At 55.3% G+C, this 21677-nt stretch overlaps 2 protein-coding genes and 6 non-coding genes across 8 annotated transcripts; 1 reads left to right on the forward strand and 7 right to left on the reverse strand.

Moving 5' to 3' along the window:
* Positions 1 to 553: 553 nt before the first annotated feature.
* RPL7A (ribosomal protein L7a) lies at positions 554 to 11438 on the reverse strand. The gene is made up of 8 exons (XM_061579999.1): positions 11400 to 11438; positions 7814 to 7940; positions 6933 to 7082; positions 5402 to 5542; positions 3530 to 3609; positions 2690 to 2820; positions 1209 to 1278; positions 554 to 739 (listed from the first exon to the last, which is right to left on the reverse strand). Exons 1-8 carry the CDS (start codon positions 11400 to 11402, stop codon positions 635 to 637), a joined length of 807 nt encoding a protein of 268 aa, XP_061435983.1. The 5' UTR covers positions 11403 to 11438; the 3' UTR covers positions 554 to 634.
* On the reverse strand, positions 2194 to 2261 carry LOC133361248 (small nucleolar RNA SNORD36). The gene has a single exon (XR_009757344.1). It is a non-coding gene; the product is annotated as a small nucleolar RNA SNORD36 (small nucleolar RNA).
* Positions 3348 to 3426, reverse strand: LOC133361247 (small nucleolar RNA SNORD36). Its single transcript, XR_009757343.1, has one exon. It is a non-coding gene; the product is annotated as a small nucleolar RNA SNORD36 (small nucleolar RNA).
* Positions 4479 to 4555, reverse strand: LOC133361246 (small nucleolar RNA SNORD24). Its single transcript, XR_009757342.1, has one exon. It is a non-coding gene; the product is annotated as a small nucleolar RNA SNORD24 (small nucleolar RNA).
* On the reverse strand, positions 6104 to 6178 carry LOC133361251 (small nucleolar RNA SNORD24). The gene has a single exon (XR_009757347.1). It is a non-coding gene; the product is annotated as a small nucleolar RNA SNORD24 (small nucleolar RNA).
* LOC133361245 (small nucleolar RNA SNORD36) lies at positions 7280 to 7359 on the reverse strand. The gene has a single exon (XR_009757341.1). It is a non-coding gene; the product is annotated as a small nucleolar RNA SNORD36 (small nucleolar RNA).
* On the reverse strand, positions 9543 to 9617 carry LOC133361249 (small nucleolar RNA SNORD24). The gene has a single exon (XR_009757345.1). It is a non-coding gene; the product is annotated as a small nucleolar RNA SNORD24 (small nucleolar RNA).
* A 593-nt stretch (positions 11439 to 12031) lies between the features above and the next one.
* Positions 12032 to 20728, forward strand: MED22 (mediator complex subunit 22). Its single transcript, XM_061580003.1, has 4 exons — positions 12032 to 12760; positions 16358 to 16438; positions 17965 to 18170; positions 20473 to 20728. The coding sequence occupies exons 1-4, from the start codon at positions 12644 to 12646 to the stop codon at positions 20726 to 20728; spliced, it is 660 nt and encodes a 219-aa protein (XP_061435987.1). The 5' UTR covers positions 12032 to 12643.
* The last annotated feature ends 949 nt before the right edge of the window (positions 20729 to 21677 follow it).

Raw genomic sequence — 21677 nt, forward strand, 5'->3', positions numbered from 1 at the left:
ACTCTGCCCACACTACTCCACTCTGCCCACTCTCCACTCTGCCCGCTCTCCCCACCCCACTGTACTGTCTCCACTCTACTCCGCCCACTCTCCCCACACTCTCCACTCTGCCCACTCTCTCCACTCCACTCTGCCCACTCTCCACTCTGCCCACTCTCCACTGCCCACAACCACTCCACTCCCCACACCCAATCTACTCCACACGTTGAACTACTCTACAATGCCTGAACACTCCACTCTACAATGCCTGCACACTCCACTCCGCCCACTCTCCACTCCACTCTACACTGCCCACAACCACTCCACTCCCCACACCCACTCTACTCCACACGTTGAACTACTCTACAATGCCTGAACACTCCACACCACTCCACTCTACAATGCCTGCACACTCCACTTCACTCTGCCCACAACCACTCCACTCTGCCTGCACCACTCCACAACCACTCTACTCCACTCTTCCCGCACACTCCACAGCATCCCCACCACACCAAACCCACCCACTATCCCCACCCCGCTCGCAGCACAGAGCCAAGCACACGTAGTCACGCCATTGGGAGAAAACTGTCTTTATTGACTTCACGGACGGGCGGGGATGGCGGGCGAGGAGCGTGGCGTGGCGAGTGAGCGAGCCTCAGCCCAGCTTGTTCGCCAGCTCCTTGGCCTTGGCCTTCTCCAGCTTGGCGATCCGCGCCAGCGACTTGGCGCCGTTGATGCCGCCACCCCAGTGGCGCCGGATCTGACGGTGGTGGTGGTGGGTTTTGGGGGTGTGGGGGAAAACGACATCGTCACCACCTCCTCCTCCACGCGTCACCTCGCCTGCTGCTGCTCGTGCGTACGTTTAGTTTGTTCCACACCCCGCACCCACAATTTGCACAGTTCGCTACGTACGGTGCGGAAAGTTCACGCATACCTCGTTTGTGTGACCCCTCAACAGAGGGTCACCTCGTCTGTGTGACCCCTCAACTGAGCGTCACCTCGTCTGTGACCCCCCCCCGACAGAGCATCACCTCGTCTGTGTGACCCCCCCCGAAAAAGTGTCACCTCGACTGTGTGCCCCCCACTAAGCGTCACCTCGTCTGTGTGACCCCCGACTACCCATCACCTCGTTTGTGTGCCCCCCCCCCCCCCGACAGAGCGTCACCTCGTCTGTGTGACCCCCCGAAAGAGCGTCACCTCGTCTGCCCCCTCCGTGTGTGCGTGCTCACCTCGTCGAAGCGGTCGTTGTAGTTGGTCTTGATGGCATCCACGAGCTTGCCTAGCACGGCCTTGTCCTCCCTGCACGACGGCAGTCACCCACACACGCACGCACCGGTCACCCACGCACGCATACACACCTCCGTCACTCGCAACACTCTACTGGTCCCGCACCAGTGCTGCTATCGCCACCGCCACTCAAGAAAACACTCGCAACTACTACACCACCACTCAAGAAAACACTCCAAACTACTCCAACACCAATACAACCGCTAACAAGAGGTCACTGGACAGACCCAGGTGCCATGGGTCGACTGAACGAGATCACTGGCCGATGCACACCACCTGTGCCCCCCCCCCCCCCCTACGGTGCCAACATCGCTGCAGATTCACCCGCCCAGGGCTCACGCTCGTTGCTGCGAGCGTCGCTCTCCTGCCCTCCCCGCTGTTGCTGCCGGAGGGCGACTGCCTCCGCTCCAGAGGCCGATCCTCGACACCGCTGGTAACGGCGTCCACCGGCTAGTTTCCACCGCCACCACCGCCGCCGCCACCACCGCCACCACCACCACCGCCGCTTAAATATCTCGGGCTACCACCACCCCCCCCCACCACAGCCCCGCTGTGACTGACACGAGGGATGACCGTCTGCGATCAGACAGAACCATCTTCTTGGTTCTTTCGGTAAAGTCACGTAGAAGGGAAATAATAAAATAAAAAATATAAAACATAATAAAAAAGTTTTATTTTCATTATTTTATTATTTCCCTTCTACTTGACTTTACCGAAAAAACCAAGAAGATGAATCCCTGCAGTCACGAAAGCTTTACACAGAACCAGTTCAAGTGCCAGCCATACACGTCCACTTCTCGGAATCTACATTTATTTATTCCTGGACCAATCCGATGCGCTATAAAGCTCTTTGTCACACATGTTGCCAAGCAGGGGTACGGGGACATCACCCCCCCCACCCCCACCCACCCCCAGGGTGCGTGCGGCGTCGCTCAGGGTTAAAAAGCTCGAGAATCCACACGGAGATTCGGTCGCAAAAGTCCTCATCAGCACGACGAGCCGGCAACCGGGGGGGGTTCTGCTTGTACGACCAGCCGTGGTGAGACACTCACGAGCGGAGGATCGATGTGGAGGCGAGCGGGTGGGCGAGCGGGTGGGTGAGCTGGTGGGCGAGCGACTCATAGGTGGGCGAGCGGGTGGGCAAGCGGGTGGGCGAGCGAGTCACGGGTGGGCCTGCGTGAAGGCGAGCGGGTGGGTGGGTAGCGGGCGAGTGGGTGGGCGAGCGGGTGGGCGAGCGACTGGGTGGCGGGCGAGTGGGTGGCTGTGTGAGTGGGTGGTCGAGCGGGCGACTCACGGGTTGACCTGGGTGAAGGGGCAAGCGGGCGGGTGGCTGTGTGAGTGGGTGGGCGAGCGGGTGGGCGAGCGACAGGGTGAGCGGGCGAGCGACTGGCTGTGTGAGTGGGCGAGCGGGTGGGCGACTCACGGGTTGACCTGGGTGAAGGCGACGGCGGCGCAGGTCTTGCGGTGGACGAGGCGCCCCACGCGCGCCTTGCCCTTCACGATGCAGTAGGGGACGCCCATCTTGCGGCACAGCGCCGGCATGAACAGCACCAGCTGCACAAAGACAAAGGGTCCCCAGCAGGGTGTGTAGACTTAACAAGACTGTCGGGGCAAGTGCTGTGAGCAAGCAGAACACGCCCCAGCGGCGATGTTCACTACGACGAGTCGACCTAGGGGTGGGCCCAGGACCGGCTCGAATAATCGTGAACTGGGGTTAGTGGCCGTGATCGGGAACCAAACTCGACACTACTGATCCCCAAAGACACAGATCCCCCATATAGCCCGATCAGAATGTTGGGGAAAGTGCTCTTAGCGAGTAACACCAGCCAAACGCTCAGCTGGCAGGAGGTCACGGAACAGAACCAGGTGCCATGGGTTGACCGACTAAGATGACCGACACACACACACAAGGCTGTAGTTGTCACACCCTCCGTGCTCTTGAAACGTGACCCCCCCCCTCATTCTAAGTTCCGGTCCCCCCTCTTAAGCACCAATCCCTTCTGGTCCCTCACACCGGCGTAAAGACTAAGGGGGGTAGGCGTGGTGGTATTATGTTGGTGGTGGTGGTGGAGTTTGTGGGGCGCGCTCAGGGTTAAAAAGCTCGTTGGCTTGATCCACACGGAGATTCAGGTGAAGAAATTCAGAGTGACATCATCGCGCAGCCCGCTACCACCACCACCCACCCCCCCCCCTCTCAACACGGCCACTCAACTCCACCCCCCCTCCCTCCCCGCTACAGACAGCGCCGGCGTGCGAGCGTCACCTCGATGGGGTCGACGTCGTGAGCGATGACCACCAGCTGCGCCTTCTTGCTCTCAATGAGCGTCGTCACCGTGTTCACGCCTACGTGCGCGCGCGCGGGGACACGGGGAGACACGCACACGGGAGACACGCAGACACACACGGGGGAGACACGCACACACGGGGCAAGGGGAGACACACACACGGGCAAGGGGAGACACACACACGGGCAAGGGGAGACACGCGCACACACACACACACGGGGCAAGGGGAGACACACACGGGCAAGGGGAGACACACACACGGGCAAGGGAAGACACGCGCACACACACACACACGGGGCAAGGGGAGACACACACACGGGCAAGGGGAGACACGCGCACACACACACACACGGGGCAAGGGGAGACACACACACGGGCAAGGGGAGACACACACACGGGCAAGGGGAGACACGCGCACACACACACACACGGGGCAAGGGGAGACACACACACGGGCAAGGGGAGACACACACACAATGGCAAGGGGAGACACGCGCACACACACACGGGGCAAGGGGAGACACACACACGGGGCAAGGGGAGACACACACACGGGCAAGGGGAGACACGCGCACACACACACGGGGCAAGGGGAGACACACACACGGGGCAAGGGGAGACACACACACGGGCAAGGGGAGACACGCAGACACACACGGGGCAAGGGGAGACACGCAGACACACACGGGGGAGACGCACACACACGGGCAAGGGGAGACACACACGGGAGACACACACACGGGGCAAGGGGAGACACGCACACACACACGGGGGAGACACAAGGAGATGCGAGGAGTTAAAAGCGGCACCATCGCCCCTGGCCGGACCCGCGCGTGTGTGAGCGGTGCGTGCGCGAGTGCGTGAGCTCGGTGGGCCAAACGCCACAGCCGGTGCACGCTGGCGGTGGCAACAAGGAGGCAGGCGGCGGGCATCAGAGATCTTGGTGGTAACCAGGTTGTCGTCATTAAGACTCCGCTAGCAAATATTCAGTAGCATCATCTGCAACCGCGCGCCCGAAGCCACTCCGTCCGCACTCCGCTAAACTTATTTTGTCAGCTTCTTGGTTCTTTCGGTAAAGTCACGTAGAATGGAAATAAAACATAATAAAATTATTCTCACGACGTTTCGGCCACAACGCAAGCAGCCGTTCTCAGGTAAAGAACAGGTCTGTCGAGAAGACAGAGTCTGAATGAAACAACCCCAGGCTTGGAGCGTCTATTTAAGCTGGGTTGGAAGGGGGAAGAGCACCTTGACAAAATCGTCAGGGCCGGGATCGAACCCACAACCTCCTGTATACCAGCCGAAGTAGTTAACATTTCGCCACAAACACTAATCCCGGAGGACTAAACATAGTTTGTAAATACATAATTTTGTTCTCATTGTTTAGAATGTTCTACTTACACGTCGAGTTTAAATGTGGGGACGGCGCTTCGAGTGGCAGATTTGCGCCACGAAGGTGCCACGTATATGCAAACAAAAATATTGACTAGACTGCACATAAGTGGCGTGTGTGTATAGTTTGTGTGTGGATGTCGTGCACAGTGCGTGTGTAGTGCACGTGTACGTAGTGCGTGTGTGCAGTACACGTGTGGTGTGTGCGTATAGTACGTGTGTAGTCGGCGTGCGTAGTGTGTGCGTGTGCAGTGTACGCGTGCAGTGCGTTTGCAGTGTACGCGTGCACAGTGCGTGTGTAGTACGTGCGTGTAATACCCGCGTGCAGTGTGTGCGTGTGCAGTGTACGCGTGTGTAGTGGGCGTGCAGTGCGTGTGTAATACCCGCGTACAGTGTGTGCGTGCGGAGCGTGCGGTACACGCGTGTGTGTGGTACACGCGTGTGTGTGCGGTGCGTACCCGAGCGGATCACGGGGGGCCGCTTGGTTGGAACGTCCTCCTTCCCGGCGGCCTTCTGCTCGGCGCGCGCCATCAAGCGAGCCTTCTTCTCCTGCTTGGTCTCCGGGCGATACTTGTGGGCCAGCTTGAACAGCTGTGTGGCTGCGCACGCACCGCCAAACACAAAGATTCACCACCGCCCCCCCATGTCGCCTTTAAATCAGAGGTCGCAAACGGGTTTTGATTCCTTACCCGTACCCGGACCCGGCCGCACCAGGGTCACAAATGGGTACCCGTACGCTACCCGTACCCTACCCGAAATGAGTGACAAACGGTTACTCACCAGTGACTCACGGCCTACCCGTACCCGGCCGCACCAGGGTCGCAAATGGGTACCCGTTCCCTACCCGAAATGAGTGACAAACGGTTACTCACCAGTGACTCACGGCCTACCCGTACCCGGCCGCACCAGGGTCGCAAACGGGTACCCGTACCCGGCCGGGTAGCCAGGTATCGGGTAGGGTACGGGTATCGGGTACCCGGTTGCGACCTCTGCTTTAAATGAGACTGTTGGGGCAAGTTATTGTTCGCGAGCAGCACCTATCAAGAAGCCGGCACAATAAAATCTCTCGTTGCGTAGTGCGGCGAGCGCGGCGGCTGCCCCTCCCCCCCTCTCTCTCCCCTGCTGGTAGCCGCCGCGGGGTTGATTGGTGGGCGCGGGCGGGCATCAGAGATCTTGGTGGTTATGGTGTCGTCATCAAAACCTCCGCTAGCAAATATTCGGTAGCATCATCTGCACCGCCCGCCGCCACTTGCCCGCGATTTAAACGGCGGCGACATTGGCGACGCCGCTGTGAACGCGACGGTGGTGTGGAGGACACGATGGCGAAGTAACTGTGGTGACATGGTCATTAAACTTAATTTGGAGCTTTCGTGACTGCAGGAATTACTCTTTGGTTCTTTCGGTAAAGTCACGTATAAAGAGAATTTTTTTTTTTTATACATTTTTATTTATTATTTTGACATGGTCATTGTATGTGATGCGATCTTCTATCATCTAAAAAAAATTAAATACAATTTAATTTTTTATTTTGACATGGTCATTGTATGTGATGCGATCCTCTGTCATCTAAAAAAAATAAAATACAATTGAATTTATTATTTTGACATGGTCATTGTATGTGATGCGATCCTCTCATCTCCACTGGCCATCAGTCAGCTATCGCGTACAATTTTAGTTAGTTGCAATGACTTGCAAAGACCACAACGGGCCTTGGGGTCGTGGCCCCCCAGACTATACTCAAAAAATAAATAGAATGAATGAAAATTGAACGGCGGTTACGTGACGGTGGTCACGATGGCGACGTAACCGTGGTGCTATTGGTGTGAAGACGATGATGGTGTGGAGATGATTGTGAAGCAACGGTGCCGACGGTGGCGATATAACGGTGACAACATTGGTGATGGTGGGTATGGAGACGATTTCCAAGTAACGGTGGTGACACTGGTGATGATGTAGTGACGGCGATGGTGGCGGTGCGGCGATGGTTACCCGTCTGCCGGTCCAGGGCCTGTGTGAACTGGTTGATGGCCGGAGGCACCTTGAGGCGCTTGTAGAGGATCGCTCGCTGGCGCTGCAGGCGCACGTAGCGAGGCCAGCGCACAAACCGCGTCAGGTCCCGCTTCGGCTGGATGTCCTGGCCTGGGCCACGGTGAACGAGGGGACAAACTGCGTCAGCACACGCCCGCACGCCACTCACCCCCCTTACACCGGGCAAACGCCCGGCAAAAACTAAAAAACGTTTCTGAGGGGTTGCAGCTGACGTGCGAGCTCCCCACAAAAAGTGAGATGCAGTGGGGGGGGGGGGGGGGGAGGCGGTGGTGGGGTTGTTTTTGGGGCGCGCTCAGGGTTAAAAAGCTCGTTGGGTTTGATCCACACGGAGATTCAGGTGAAGAAATTCTGTTTGACATCATCGCGCAGCCCTGCTCCCACCCACCACCAACCCATGGCCACAGGAGATGTGTAGGAGTGGAGATGGAGGGGAGAGGAGATGAGGAAAGCAGAGACGGAGCAAATGAATGAAGGCGAGGGGAGATAGGATATGTAGGAGAGGGGAGATGTAGGAGAGGAAAGATGGATGACAGGAGAGATGAAGGAGGGGAGAGGAGATGGAGAGATTCTAGATTTGAAGCTTTCGTGACTGCAAGGATTCATATCCTTAGGTTTTTTTCAGTAAAGTCACGTAGGTAAAAAATTAAAATTAATAAAAGTTTAATAAAACTAAAGTAAAAATCACGACGTTTCGGAGGCAACACAAACTTCCGTCTTCAGGTGGAAGATGGAGAGAGATGGAGGGAATGAAGAATGGAGAGGGGAGAAGGAAGGCAGGAGATGCAGGAGAGAGGAGACTTAGTTGTGGGAGTCGTAGTTACCGATCGAGTAGTTCTTTGGCCGCTTCTCAAACAGGGGGTTGACGGTCTTCTTCGCCTCATGCTTCTTGACGGCGAAGGGCGCCGGCGCGACCTTCTTCCCCTTCGACTTGGCCTTCTTCCCCTTGGGCTGGGGGGGGGCGGGAGTAGAGGGACGGGAGGGGGTAGCACGGGGTGGCTCAGTCAATTCTAGATGTGAAGCTTTCGTGACTGCAAGGATTCATACTCTTAGGTTTTTTAGGTAAAGTCACGTAGGTAAAAAATTTTAATAAAAGTAAAATAAGTATTTTATTTTACTAAAACAATAGTTATTTTATTATTTTAATTTTTTTACTTTCATAAATTTTAATTTTTTACCTACGTGACTTTACCGAAAAAAACCTAAGAATGTTTATCATAATAAAAAAACTCCTATCCAGGGGCCTACCCTGGCTCCTCACCCCTCAATCAGTATACTGTATATACAAGGTCGGATCTATTGGAATCTCTCTTTACTTGATACAGCTATCGTGCTGTGACGGTTCCACCTGAAGACGGAAGCTTGTGTTGCCTCCGAAACGTCCTGATTTTTTATTTTACTTTTATTAATTTTAATTTTATTTTTTACCTACGTTACTCAGTCAAGCTGTTGGACGTCACCACGCCAGCAGTTTGCATCTTGACGCGCCAGCTCCCCGCAAAAAGTGAAGACACAGTGTGGGAGGTGGCAGTGACAGCATTGTTTGTGGGCTGCGCTCGTTGGGTTTGATCCACACGTGAGATTCAGGTGAAGAAATTCTGAGTGACTTAATCGCGCAGCCCGCTCCCCACCCCGCTACTGCACCTGAGTCTGAACCGCGTGCAACACCGCAATTCTCGCCCAGTGGTCACCGTGTGTGTAACAAGTGGGACGTATTGGGCGGTAACACCGGTTGCAGCGTAAAAACACACACCGGTCCCTCGTAAAAAAAATTCGAAACGGCAACAATCTGTTTGATCAGTCTTGAAACGACCCTTGTCGCCAAGTTTGACGCGCGCGATTCCGAGGTTTATTCAGTCTGCCGAGGCTTGCCAAGGGCTCAATGTTGACGGCCGATTTGGGGGTCCCGTCGAATCGAGGGGGAACCGTTCGACCAAGCCTAGGTTAGTTAGCTACGTGCACGTCAAGGGCACGTGCAAGTGTCGGACATCCGCTGGCAAGGAGGTCACGGGACAGACCCAGTTGCCATGGGTCGACTGACCGAGATCAGTGGACGATGCACCACCCGTGCCCCCTACTGTGCCAACTTGCTGTGTTTTAGCCACCCGGCGCTCCGCCCGTTGTTGTGAGCGTCGCTTCTCTGCTGGAGGGCGACTGCCTCCAACTAACCAGCAGCGTCCTTCACGAGCCTCCTCCTCCACAGAGGCCGATCTTGACACGGCTGGTACCAGTCATCAGCAAGACCGCTCAGCTCCACATCCTCTTGTACATCAGCTCCATCTCGTCTCTATCCCGAGCCGCGCCCGTTTATCCCCCTCGATCCGGCCGAACAAAAGCTCCATAAGACAGATTTTTTTTGGGGTTATACCGTGTCAATGTGTCGTTAAACCCACCACACATCTGCGTAGCTGCGCGCACCGACAAAGATCCACACCCCCCCCCCCCCCGTGTCGCCTTTAAATGAGACTTGAGGCAAGTTATTGTTCGCGAGCTGCACTATCAAATCTCTCGCTCCGTAGTGCGGCGAGTGCGATTGATTGGTGGACGCGGGCGGGCATCAGAGATCTTGGTGGTTAAGGTGTCGTCATCAGAACCTCCGTTAGCAAATATTCAGTAGCATCATTTGCACCGCCCGCTGTCAACTTGCTCGCGATTTTAACGGCGGCAGAGACAGATTTTTGTGGGTTATATCGTGTCAATGTGTCGTCAAACCCACCACACAACCAACTAGTAATGGTTCGTCACGTAAACAGAACGTGGCCAATTCGTTGCTAGTACAGCAACACCAGTGTGTGTGTTGGAAGAGCCAAGCCTCGACATCTACAATCAGAGCACGACGTTTCGCCAGTAATTGCAACCAGCTTCATCAGGCAACACAGCCAGATGTGGCACATTTATATATTTACACGATCTAACACAAAAAAACTGTATCATGGATGATATTGAACGCAAGCCGTTCAGGGCATGCGGGCTACATGACCACAGACAGACAAACAAAGATAAAGACAAAGATCCCCCGTATAGCCTTTACGTACTGTAGGGGCAAGTGCTGTTAACGAGCACCTATGAAGGCCGGAACGGCACACGAGGGGGGTGGGTGGCCAGCACCACGCCCGACCGCCTTTGTCTCCCCAGTGGCGATGTTTACTACACACCGCACAAGGTAATCATTTGAGGCCGAGTCGACCTAGGGGAGGCCCAGGACCGGTTCAGATCATCGTCACTGGGTGTTGGCCGTGAGCGGGGAATCGAACCCGGGTCGCCGGGTTCACAGCGCAGCGCAGCGCTAATCACTACACCCACCGCTCCCCACATCCAGACAGACACAAAGATAAAGATCCCCCGTATAGGCCTGACCAGGCTGTTGGGGCAAGTGCTGTTACTGCGTTGGCAAGTGGTGCACAAGGCACAAAAGGAACGACCCAATACGTTAATCAATAATACTGCTGATATTAAGGGCCATAGCCCGAAACGTCGTCTATTAATCTCTGGAAAACACGAAATACGTGGGCCAATTACCCCAAGTGGAAGTTACCTCACGTTACACCAGTTACCCTACTAGTTACCACGGCAAGTGTTACCTTTACACAAGTATTACACGTGGAAGTTACCTCACTCCACATTACATCAGTTACCCTACTAGTTACCACGGCAAGTGTTACATTCACATCATTGGGAGTTACCAAAGCCTGCCACGTTACCAGAGCAAACGTTACCCTTCACACAATTACCTCGCGTGGAAGTTACCTCACATTACACCAGTTACCCTACTAGTTACCACGGCAGTTACCTTAACACCATCGAGTTACCAAAGCCTGCCACGTTACCAGAGCAAACGTTACTCTTCACACAATGACCTCACGTGGAAGTTACCTCACATTACACCAGTTACCCTACTAGTTACCACGGCAGTGTTACCTTAACACAATTGGGAGTTACCAAAGCCTGCCACGTTACCAGAGCAAACGTTACCCTTCACACAATTACCTCACGTGGAAGTTACCTCACTCCACATTACACAAGTTACCTTACTAATCACAAGCCGCTGCGTTAACCAATCACACCACCAAGATAACCAGTTACCACGCGCATTAAGTTACCCTCACGCGATGTTAGGTTACCACGGTGCGCGGTTGCAAGAGAAAGAGGGCAAACAAAAACATTAAAATAAAAACTTTACCCCATTCGCCAGCTAAGAGAAACGGACGCTGCCGAGTCGGGCCTCCTCCGCCATCGCCGCGTGAGCGAAGACGAAATAAAAACTAAATAAAATATCGACTCTTGCACGTAGCGGGGAACGCGGGGCGTGCGCGGAGATGCGTCGCGGCGGCGGCGGCACTCGGGAAGGGGACGGATGCCGACGGATTGACTTCGCGTGAGGAGAGCGATGCAACGGCAGCGACTACTCACCATGATGGCGGCGTGGAGAGAGAGAGGGTCGAGGGGAGGGGGTAGTTGGGGTGGGGGGGGGGTGCCGCGCGCGAGACGACAACCACCCTCGCGATTGGCTGAGCGCGGTCACGTGGACCGGTTTTGTCCAATCAGAAGCGGATATTTTTTTTTGCACGCGGTACTATCGTTGTTGGATGAGGGGGGCGGGGTTTGGGGGAAGGGGGCCCCGGACTGTGAATTCTCACCACGTGGGGGTCGCTGTGTGGTGACGTCACTGCCATCTTAGGTCGGTTAACCCCTCACCCCCCCCGCGACCCCTTAACATTGATAAAAACTTCAAATTAAGATTTAAAAAGGTGAAATTAAGACGACGTTTCGAGGGACGGCCCTACTTATTATTATTCACATAGAGACGAGGCCAGAAGAAGAGAGAGTTGATGATAAGAGTTTGAAGACTGCCACTTGCTTTCCAACCATGGGGTTCTGGATAAGAATACAACTTTATCTTTTTTTAACCGATCAAACCCTTTATTAAACGGGATACGAACGATCACTCTATTAGTGGATATTCACATCACCAAAAAAAATAATAATGGAAAATATGAATTTTATTTAACAAAAAAATTGTAAAAAATTTGTGTCCTGGCACATTGCATTATGGGTGGCTCCCATTGTTCCACCCCTACGTAAGATGGCGGCGCGCGGCTCATTGATAGCCGAGCTCTCTCCACTGCTGCCCTAAGGCCTGCTTCTCTCTCCACTGCTGCCCCTAGGGAGAGCCGTGCTCTCTCCACTGCTCCCCTGAGGCCTGCTTCTCTCTCCACTGCTGCCCCTAGGGAGAGCCGTGCTCTCTCCACTGCTCCCCTGAGGCCTGCTTCTCTCTCTACTGCTGCCCCTAGGGAGAGCCGTGCTCTCTCCACTGCTCCCCTGAGGCCTGCTTCTCACTCCACTGCTGCCCTGAGAGAGAGCCGTGCTCTCTCCACTGCTGCCCTAAGGCCTGCTTCTCTCTCTACTGCTGCCCTGAGAGAGAGCCGTGCTCTCTCCACTGCTGCCCCTAGGGAGAGCCGTGCTCTCTCCACTGCTGCCCTAAGGCCTGCTTCTCTCTCTACTGCTGCCCTGAGAGAGAGCCGCACTCTCTCTACTGCTGCCCCTAGGGAGAGCCGTGCTCTCTCCACTGCTCCCCTGAGGCCTGCTTCTCTCTCCACTGCTGCCCTGAGAGAGAGCCGTGCTCTCTCCACTGCTGCTGCTGCTGCTGCCCCGTGATGTCGCGTGCGCTGCCCCAGAGCAAGGAGGCGCTGCTGCAGTCGTTTAACAAGCGGCTCAAGGACGACGTGCGCTCCATCCTGGACAACTTCACGGAGATCGTCAAGACGGCCAAGGTTCGCCTCACACACACTGACACACACACCGTGACACACACACCGCACACACACCGTGACACACACACTGACACACACACACACCACACACACACCGTGACACACACACTGACACACACACACCGTGACACACACACTGACACACACACACACCACACACACACCGTGACACACACACTGACACACACACTGACACACACACACACACACCGTGACACACACACTGACACACACACACACCACACACACACCGTGACACACACACTGACACACACACACACCACACACACACCGTGACACAAAGACAAAGATAAAGATCCCCCGTATAGCCTGAACAGACTGTAGGGGCAAGTGCTGTTAGCGAGCACCTATGAAGGCCGGAACGGTACACGAGGGGGTGGGTGGCCAGCACCACGCCCGACCGCCTTTGTCTCCCTAGTGGCGATGTTTACACACCGCACCAGGTACTCATTTAAGGCTGAGTCGACCTAGGGGAGGCCCAGGACCGGTTCAGATAATCGTCACTGGTGTTAGCCGTGAGCGGGAATCGAACCCGGGTCGCCAGGTTCATAGCGCAGCGCGCTAACCGCTACACTACCGCTCCCCACACACACACACACCGTGACACACACAGTGGCACTCACACACTGACACACACACACCGTGACACACACAGTGGCACTCACACACTGACACACACACACCGTGACACACACAGTGGCACTCACACACTGACACACACACACCGTGACACACACAGTGGCACTCACACACTGACACACACACACCGTGACACACACACAGTGACACACACACACCGTGACACACACACAGACACAGTGACGCACACACCGTGACACACACCGTGACACACACCGTGGCACTCACACACTGACACACACACACCGTGACACACACACACACCGTGACACACAGACACCGTGACACACACACACACCCACTGACAGACACACCGTGACACACACACACAGTGACACACACACACCGTGACACACACAGTGGCACTCACACACTGACACACACACACCGTGACACACACACACAGTGACACACACACACCTTGACACACACAGTGGCACTCACACACTGACACACACACACACCGTGACACACACACACAGTGACACACACACACCGTGACACACACAGTGGCACTCACACACTGACACACACACACCGTGACACACACACAGTGACACACACACACCGTGACACACACAGTGGCACTCACACACTGACACACACACACCGTGACACACACACCGTGACACAAACACCGTGACACACTCGGTGATACACACACACACCGTGACACACACAGTGGCACTCACACACTGACAACAACAACAACCGCAATTCGCCAATAAGTAGTGGTGACGTCACCACGACGCTTGTGCCAGGCCATGTGCACCTTGAGGCTACGAGGCAAGTCTATGGGTCTCTGTGTGACGAGTCTGTGGGTCTCTGTGTGATGAGTCTGTGGGTCTCTGTGTGATGAGTCTATGGGTCTCTGTGTAATGAGTCTATGGGTCTCTGTGTGATGAGTCTATGGGTCTCTGTGTGATGAGTCTATGAGTCTCTGTGTGATGAGTCTGTGGGTCTCTGTGTGTTGAGTCTAGTGGTCTCTGTGTGTTGAGTCTAGTGGTCTCTGTGTGGTGAGTCTATGGGTCTCTGTGTGATGAGTCTATGGGTCTTTGTGCGACGAGTCTATGGGTCTCTGTGTAATGAGTCTATGGGTCTCTGTGTGGTGAGTCTATGGGTCTCTGTGTGATGAGTCTATGAGTATCTGTGTGATGAGTCTATGGGTCTCTGTGTGATGAGTCTGTGAGTCTCTGTGTGATGAGTCTATGGGTCTCTGTGTGATGAGTCTATGGGTCTCTGTGTGATGAGTCTATGGGTCTCTGTGTGGTGAGTCTATGGGTCTCTGTGTGATGAGTCTGTGGGTCTCTGCGTGATGAGTCTGTGGGTCTCTGTGCGACGAGTCTATGGGTCTCTGTGTGGTGAGTCAATGGGTCTCTGTGTGGTGAGTCTATGGGTCTCTGTGTGATGAGTCTGTGGGTCTCTGCGTGATGAGTCTATGGGTCTCTGTGCGACGAGTCTGTGAGTTTCTGTGTGATGAGTCTATGGGTCTCTGTGTGATGAGTCTGTGGGTCTCTGTGTGATGAGTCTATGAGTCTCTGTGTGATGAGTCTATGGGTCCCTGTGTGCTGAGTCTAGGGGTATCTGTGTGTTGAGTCTATGGGTCTCTGTGTGTTGAGTCTATGGGTCTCTGTGTGATGAGTCTATGGGTCTCTGTGTGTTGAGTCTAGGGGTCTCTGTGTGATGAGTCTATGGGTCTCTGTGTGATGAGTCTATGTGTTGAGTCTAGTGGTCTCTGTGTGTTGAGTCTAGTGGTCTCTGTGTGGTGAGACTATGGGTCTCTGTGTGATGAGTCTATGGGTCTCTGTGTGGTGAGTCTATGGGTCTCTGTGTGATGAGTCTGTGGGTCTCTGCGTGATGAGTCTATGGGTCTCTGTGTGACGAGTCTGTGAGTTTCTGTGTGATGAGTCTATGGGTCTCTGTGTGATGAGTCTATGAGTCTCTGTGTGATGAGTCTATGGGTCTCTGTGTGATGAGTCTGTGGGTCTCTGTGTGATGAGTCTATGAGTCTCTGTGTGATGAGTCTATGGGTCTCTGTGTGATGAGTCTGTGGGTCTCTGTGTGATGAGTCTATGAGTCTCTGTGTGATGAGTCTATGGGGCTCTGTGTGATGAGTCTATGGGTCTCTGTGTGATGAGTCTGTGGGTCTCTGTGTGATGAGTCTATGAGTCTCTGTGTGATGAGTCTATGGGTCTCTGTGTGATGAGTCTGTGGGTCTCTGTGTGATGAGTCTATGAGTCTCTGTGTGATGAGTCTATGGGGCTCTGTTTGGTGAATCTATGGGTGTCTGTGTGGTGAGCCTATGGGTATCTGTGTGGTGAGTCTATGGGTCTCTGTGTGGTGAGTCTACGGGTCTCTGTGTGATGAGTCTATGGGTCTCTGTGTGGTGAGTCTATGAGCATCTGTGTGCTGAGTCTATGGGTCTCTGTGTGATGAGTCTGTGTCTCTGCGTGATGAGTCTATGTGTCTCTGCGTGATGAGTCTGTGTCTCTGCGTGATGAGTCTATGTGTCTCTGCGTGATGAGTCTATGGGTCTCTGTGCGACGAGTCTATGGGTCTCTTTTTAATGAGTCTATGGGTCTCTGTGTGATGAGTCTGTGGGTCTCTGTGTAATGAGTCTATGAGTATCTGTGTAGTGAGCCTATGGGTATCTGTGTGATGAGTATATGGGTCTCTGTGTGATGAGTCTATGAGCATCTGTGTGCTGAGTCTATGGCTCTCTGTGAGTCTACGGGTGTATATTCGTGTCAATCTCGATGAAGCCACTGTGAGGCATAGCCCACACTGACATCGAAAGCGAAGAGCGTTCCAGACGGCCACCGTGACGCTGACATACCTGACTTGCCCCCCACCCACCACCCCCCCCGCCCACCACCACCACTGCCCCCCCCCCCACCACCACCACCACTGCCCCCCCCCCCCGCCCCCCCCCCGTAGGTGGAGGAGGAGAGCCAGGTGTCCCGCACCACGCAGTCGGAGCAGGACCACTACGAGATGCACGTCCGCGCGTCCAACATCGTGAGTGGCGGCACCGGCAGCGGCCAATCGCGGCCCAGGCTTACGCAACTAGCCCAAAGACAAAGGTGCCTCCAACCACCCGTGTAGCCTTCAACAGGACGGTCGGGGCAAGTGTCGTTAGCGGGTTGGCAGCACCTACCCAGGCTACGCACGGACCACGGGTGCATCGTGTGATGAGTCTGTGTCTCTGTGTGGTGAGTCTGTGTGTCTCTGTGTGATGAGTATGTGGGTCTCTGTGTGGTGAGTCTGTGTCTCTGTGTGGTGAGTCTGTGTGTCTCTGTGTGGTGAGTCTGTGAGTCTCTGCTGTGTGGTGAGTCTGTGTGTCTCTGTGTGATGAGTCTGTGTGTCTCTGTGTGATGAGTCTGTGGGTCTCTGTGTGATGAGTCTGTGGGTCTCTGTGTGGTGAGTCTGTGGGTCTCTGTGTGATGAGTCTGTGTGTCTCTGTGTGATGAGTCTGTGTGTCTCTGTGTGATGAGTCTGTGTCTCTGTGTGATGAGTCTGTGTCTCTGTGTGGTGAGTCTGTGGGTCTCTGTGTGGTGAGTCTGTGGGTCTCTGTGTGATGAGTCTGTGGGTCTCTGCTGTGTGGTGAGTCTGTGGGTCTCTGTGTGATGAGTCTATGGGTCTCTGTATGGGTGAGTCTATGTATCTCTGTGTGATGAGTCTGTGGGTCTCTGTGAGTCTACCGGTCTCTGAGTCTATGGGACTCTGTGTGGTGAGTCTGGGTCTCTGTGTGTCTATGGGTCTCTGTGAGTCTACGGGTCTCTGAGTCTATGGGACTCTATGAGTCTGGGTCTCTGTGAGTCTACGGGTCTCTGAGTCTATGGGACTCTGTGAGTCTGGGTCTCTGTGAGTCTACGGGTCTCTGAGTCTATGGGACTCTGTGTGGTGAGTCTGGGTCTCTGTGTGTCTATGGGTCTCTGTGAGTCTACGGGTCTCCGAGTCTATGGGACTTTGTGTGGTGAATCTGGGTCTCTGTGTGTCTATGGGTCTCTGTGAGTCTACGGGTCTCTGAGTCTACGGGTCTCTGAGTCTATGGGTCTCTGTGTGGTGAGTCTGGGTATCTTGTGTGTCGAATGGACAACAAACTAACACACAACAACAACAATCAGTTCTAAACAAATTAGTTTTCAATATAGTTGCGTCATGTCGTGTATAATAGTGCTGTTGTGTAAAAATGTAGTTCATAGTGTAGTGTGTAGTAGTGGCATTGTGTAGTATGTAGTTTACAGCGTATGTATAGCAGTGGTGTTGTGTAGTATGTAGTGTATAGTAGTGGTGTTGTGTCGTATGTAGTTTACAGTAGTGTATAGCAGTGGTATTGTGCAGTATGTAGTTTATAGTGTATAGTAGTGGTGTTGTGTAGTATGTAGTTTATAGTGTAGTGTATAGCAGTGGCATTGTGTCGTATGTAGTTTATAGTGTAGTGTATAGCAGCGAGTCAACGGGTCTCTCTCACCGACAACTCCCCTCCTTCCACCCCCCCACCCTTACCCCCCACCTGCCCCCCACCTGCCCCCCTCCACCAGGTGAGGGCAGGTGAGTCCCTGACGAAGCTGGTGTCGGAGCTGAAGCAGTTCCTGATCCTCAACGACTTTGCGGCGGTGAACGAGGCGGTGTCGCAGCGTGCCGCTCACCTTCGCGCCACGCACGACGAGTGTGACCGCAAGCTCGTGTCTCTGCGCGACGACATCGCCACCGACCTCTACGAACTCGAGGAGGAGTTCTACTCCAGGTGCCGTGGGGTGGACGTGGTGGGGGGAGTGGGGGGGTGATTGTGAGTGTCTGTACGTGTTTGTGTGTCTGTGTGGGTGGTGTGTGTGTCTGTGTGTATGGGTGATGTGTGTGTCTGTGTGTATGGGTGATGTGTGTGTCTGTGTGTGTGGGTGATGTGTGTGTGTGTGTCTGTGTGTATTATGATGTGTGTGTATGTATGAGTGATGTGTGTCTGTGTGTATGAGTGATGTGTGTGTCGGTATGGGTGATGTGTGTGTCTGTATGGTGATGTGTGTGTCTGTGTATGGGGGTGATGTGTCTGTATGAGTGATGTGTGTGTCTGTGTGAATGTATGGGTGATGTGTGTGTGTCTGTGTGTGTGGGTGATATGTGTGTGTGACTGTGTATGGGTGATGTGTGTGTGTGTGTGTCTGTATGAGTGTGGAGAGAGTGGAGAGTTTCCCATACCTGGGCAGTGTGCTTATGACCGGCTCCAGTCTATCAGCAGAGGTCTCACTCCGAATCAGTCGAGCGGCAATATCTTTTCATCGGTTGCGTAACGCTGTGTGGAAGCTACCTGGTCTGTCGCTCCGCACGAAGCTTCAGGTCTTCTCGGCCACGGTCATTCCCTCCCTTCTCTACGCTTGCGAGACGTGGACCCCCCTGGTGGAGCATCTTCGCCGGTTGGAAACATTTAGGCTGGCCTGCCTACGATCCATCCTGGGTTTAACCAGGCTGGATTGTGTGAGGAGCTCACAAATCCTTGAAAGATCTGGGCAAAGTCCCATCAGTGAGCTCCTCCGGCAGGCAAGGCTGCGTTGGCTGGGTCATGTAGCCCGCATGCCCAGCCACCGCATGCCTAAACAGCTTTTGTTCGGCCGGATCGAGGGGGCTAGACGGGCGCGGCACGGGCTGGAGAAGAGATGGAGTGATGTGGTACAGGAGGACGTGGAGCTGAGTGGACTTGCCGATGACTGGTACCAGCGGTGTCAAGATCGGCCTCAGTGGAGGAGGCTCGTGAAGGACGCTACTGGGCAGTTGGAGGCAGTCGCCCTCCAACAACAACGGAGGGCGGAGGAGCGACGCTCACAACAACGAGCGGAGCGCCGGGTGGCTAAAGCACAGCAAGTTGGCACAGTAGGGGGCACAGGTGGTGCATCAGCCAGTCATCTCGGTCATCTCGGTCAGTCGACCAGTGGCACCTGGGTCTGCCCCGTGACCTCCTGCCAGCGGGCTTTCGACACTTCACGTGGCCTCAAGGTGCACTTGGCCTGGCACAAGCATCGTGGTGACGTCACCGCCACTTAGTGGCGAATGGCGGTTGTTGTTGTTGTTGTTGTATGAGTGATGTGTGTTGTCTGTGTGTATGAGTGATGTGTGTCTGTGTGTATGAGTGATGTGTGTGTCTGTATGGGTGATGTGGTGGGTGTATGTATGGTGGTGATGTGTGTGTCTGTGTATGGGTGATCTGTGTGTCTGTATGTATGTATGGGTGATGTGGTGGCTGTGTGTATGGGGATGATGTGTCTGTATGAGTGATGTGTGTGTCTGTGTATGGGTGATCTGTGTGTCTGTATGTATGTATGGGTGATGTGGTGGCTGTGTGTATGGGGATGATGTGTCTGTATGAGTGATGTGTGTGTCTGTGTATGGGTGATGTGTGTCTGTATGCGGGTGATGTGGTGGGTGTCTGTTTGCGGGTGATGTGTGTGTCTATATTCTACTCCAGCTGCGGGGCGTATGGATTGCTGCTGCTTATGATGATGCTGCTGCTGATAATGTTGCTGATAATGCTGCTAATGATGTTGCTGCTGATGTTTCTGATGATCCTGCTTATGATGCTGCTGATGATGATGATGAAGCTGCTGCTGATGTTTCTGATGATGATGATGATGATGCTGATGATGTTGCTGCTGATGATGATGCTGATGATGTTTAGTGGGAGAGCCCAAACTCGGACTCATCACAATCTCACCCCCCCACCTTCTCACCCCCCCCCCCACCTTCTCACCCCCCCCCCATCTTCTCACCCCCCCATCTTCTCACCCCCCCACCTTCTCACCCCCCCCTTCTCACCCCCCCACCTTCTCACCCCCCCCACCTCACCCCCCCCCCACCTTGTCACCTTCTCACTTTCTCATCCCCCCACCCCCCCTTCTCACCCCCCCCCATCTTCTCACCCCCCCCATCTTCTCACCCCCCCCTTCTCACCCCCCCACCTTCTCACCCCCCCCACCTCACCCCCCCCCCCACCTTGTCACCTTCTCACTTTCTCATCCCCCCACCCCCCCTTCTCACCCCCCCCCTCCCCCCCCATCCAGCAGCTGGATCCCAGAGCCCCCCGCAGGCCCCGAGGGAGGCCCCCCCCCGCCGCCGTGTGGGGGGGGGGGAGGGGGGGAGCCGGGCGCTGAGCGCAGCTCTCAGGGCGGCCCCAGTGGTGGCCCCGGTGGGGTGGGGGCGGTGGGGGGGGGCGACCCCACGGGGCCCACGGCTCCCGCGGCCTTCCTGGGCCCACGCGGAGGCGGAGGAGGAGGGCCCGGCAGCCTGGGGGACGGGAGGCCCTCGCACGCACAGTGACGGGCAGGGGGCAGGGGAGAGGGGCAGGGTAGGGCAGGGTAGGGCAGGGAAGGGCATGATGAGGGGCAGGGAAGGGTAGGAAGAGGGGCAGGGAAGGGCATGATGAGGGGCAGGGAAGGGTAGGAAGAGGGGCAGGGAAGGGCATTACGAGGGGCAGGGAAGGGTAGGAAGAGGGGCAGGGAAGGGCATGATGAGGGACGGGGAGAGGGGCAGGGGAGAGGGGCAGGGGGGAGAGGCAGGGTTAGGGTAGGGCAGGGAAGGGCAGGGAAGGGCATGATGAGGGGCAGGGAAGGGCGGCACGGGGGGCAGGACGAGGGGCAAGGGGAGGGGCAGGGAAGGGCATGATGAAGGGCAGGGAAGGGCGGCACGGGGAGCAGGACGAGGGGCAGGGAAGGGCAGGGTAGAGAGAGGGACAAGGCAGAGAGGGGCAGAGCGGTGAGGGGTAGGTGTGGGGCAGTGTGAAGGGCAGGATACACAGAAGGGCAGGCAGTGCTTCCTGGGAGGCAGCGTGAACACACTGGGGGGTGTTTGTGATGGAACGTCGTGCAACGCGGGGAGCGGTGGCGCAGCGGTTAGTACGCGGCGCCGCAAACCCAGCCACCCCGAGTTCGATTCCCGCTCCATTATCTGAACAGGGTCCTGGGCACCTCCCCCGGAGGTCAAATGCGCACCTGGTGTAGCGGTGTGTAGTAAACATCGCCACTGGGGAGACAAAGGTGGCCGGGCGTGGTGCTGGCCACCCACCCCCCTCGTGTGCCACAGTGCCGGTAGCCTTCATAGGCGCTGCTGCTTGCCCCGACAGTCTGTCGAGACTACACTGAGGGGCTGGGGGGGGGCGATCTTTGTCCTTGTTTGTGAAATAAAAGTGTGAACGTGAAGTCGACTCCGCCGTGTCCGAGTCTTTCCCAGCGCCACCACGAGTGGGTGCGACGGTGGCTAGGAGATGTTG

Source organism: Lethenteron reissneri, chromosome 71 (genome assembly GCF_015708825.2).
Source record: "Lethenteron reissneri isolate LAM-NWPU_2019-01 chromosome 71, ASM1570882v1, whole genome shotgun sequence".
Classification (NCBI taxonomy): Eukaryota; Metazoa; Chordata; class Hyperoartia; order Petromyzontiformes; family Petromyzontidae; genus Lethenteron; species Lethenteron reissneri.

Bases quoted from the DNA above. Each gene is read 5' to 3' on its own strand.
- RPL7A (XM_061579999.1), bottom strand. The intron at 1,279-2,689 runs GTGAGTCGCCCA...GCCGTCGTGCAG, and splicing joins GCCTTCACCCAGGTCAACCC to GGAGGACAAGGCCGTGCTAG. The intron at 740-1,208 runs GTGAGCACGCAC...CACCACCGTCAG, and splicing joins ACAACGACCGCTTCGACGAG to ATCCGGCGCCACTGGGGTGG.
- MED22 (XM_061580003.1), top strand. From the start codon at position 12,644: ATGTCGCGTGCGCTGCCCCAGAGCAAGGAGGCGCTGCTGCAGTCGTTT. The intron at 16,439-17,964 runs GTGAGTGGCGGC...CCCCTCCACCAG, and splicing joins ACGTCCGCGCGTCCAACATC to GTGAGGGCAGGTGAGTCCCT. The intron at 18,171-20,472 runs GTGCCGTGGGGT...CCCCCCATCCAG, and splicing joins GAGGAGGAGTTCTACTCCAG to CAGCTGGATCCCAGAGCCCC.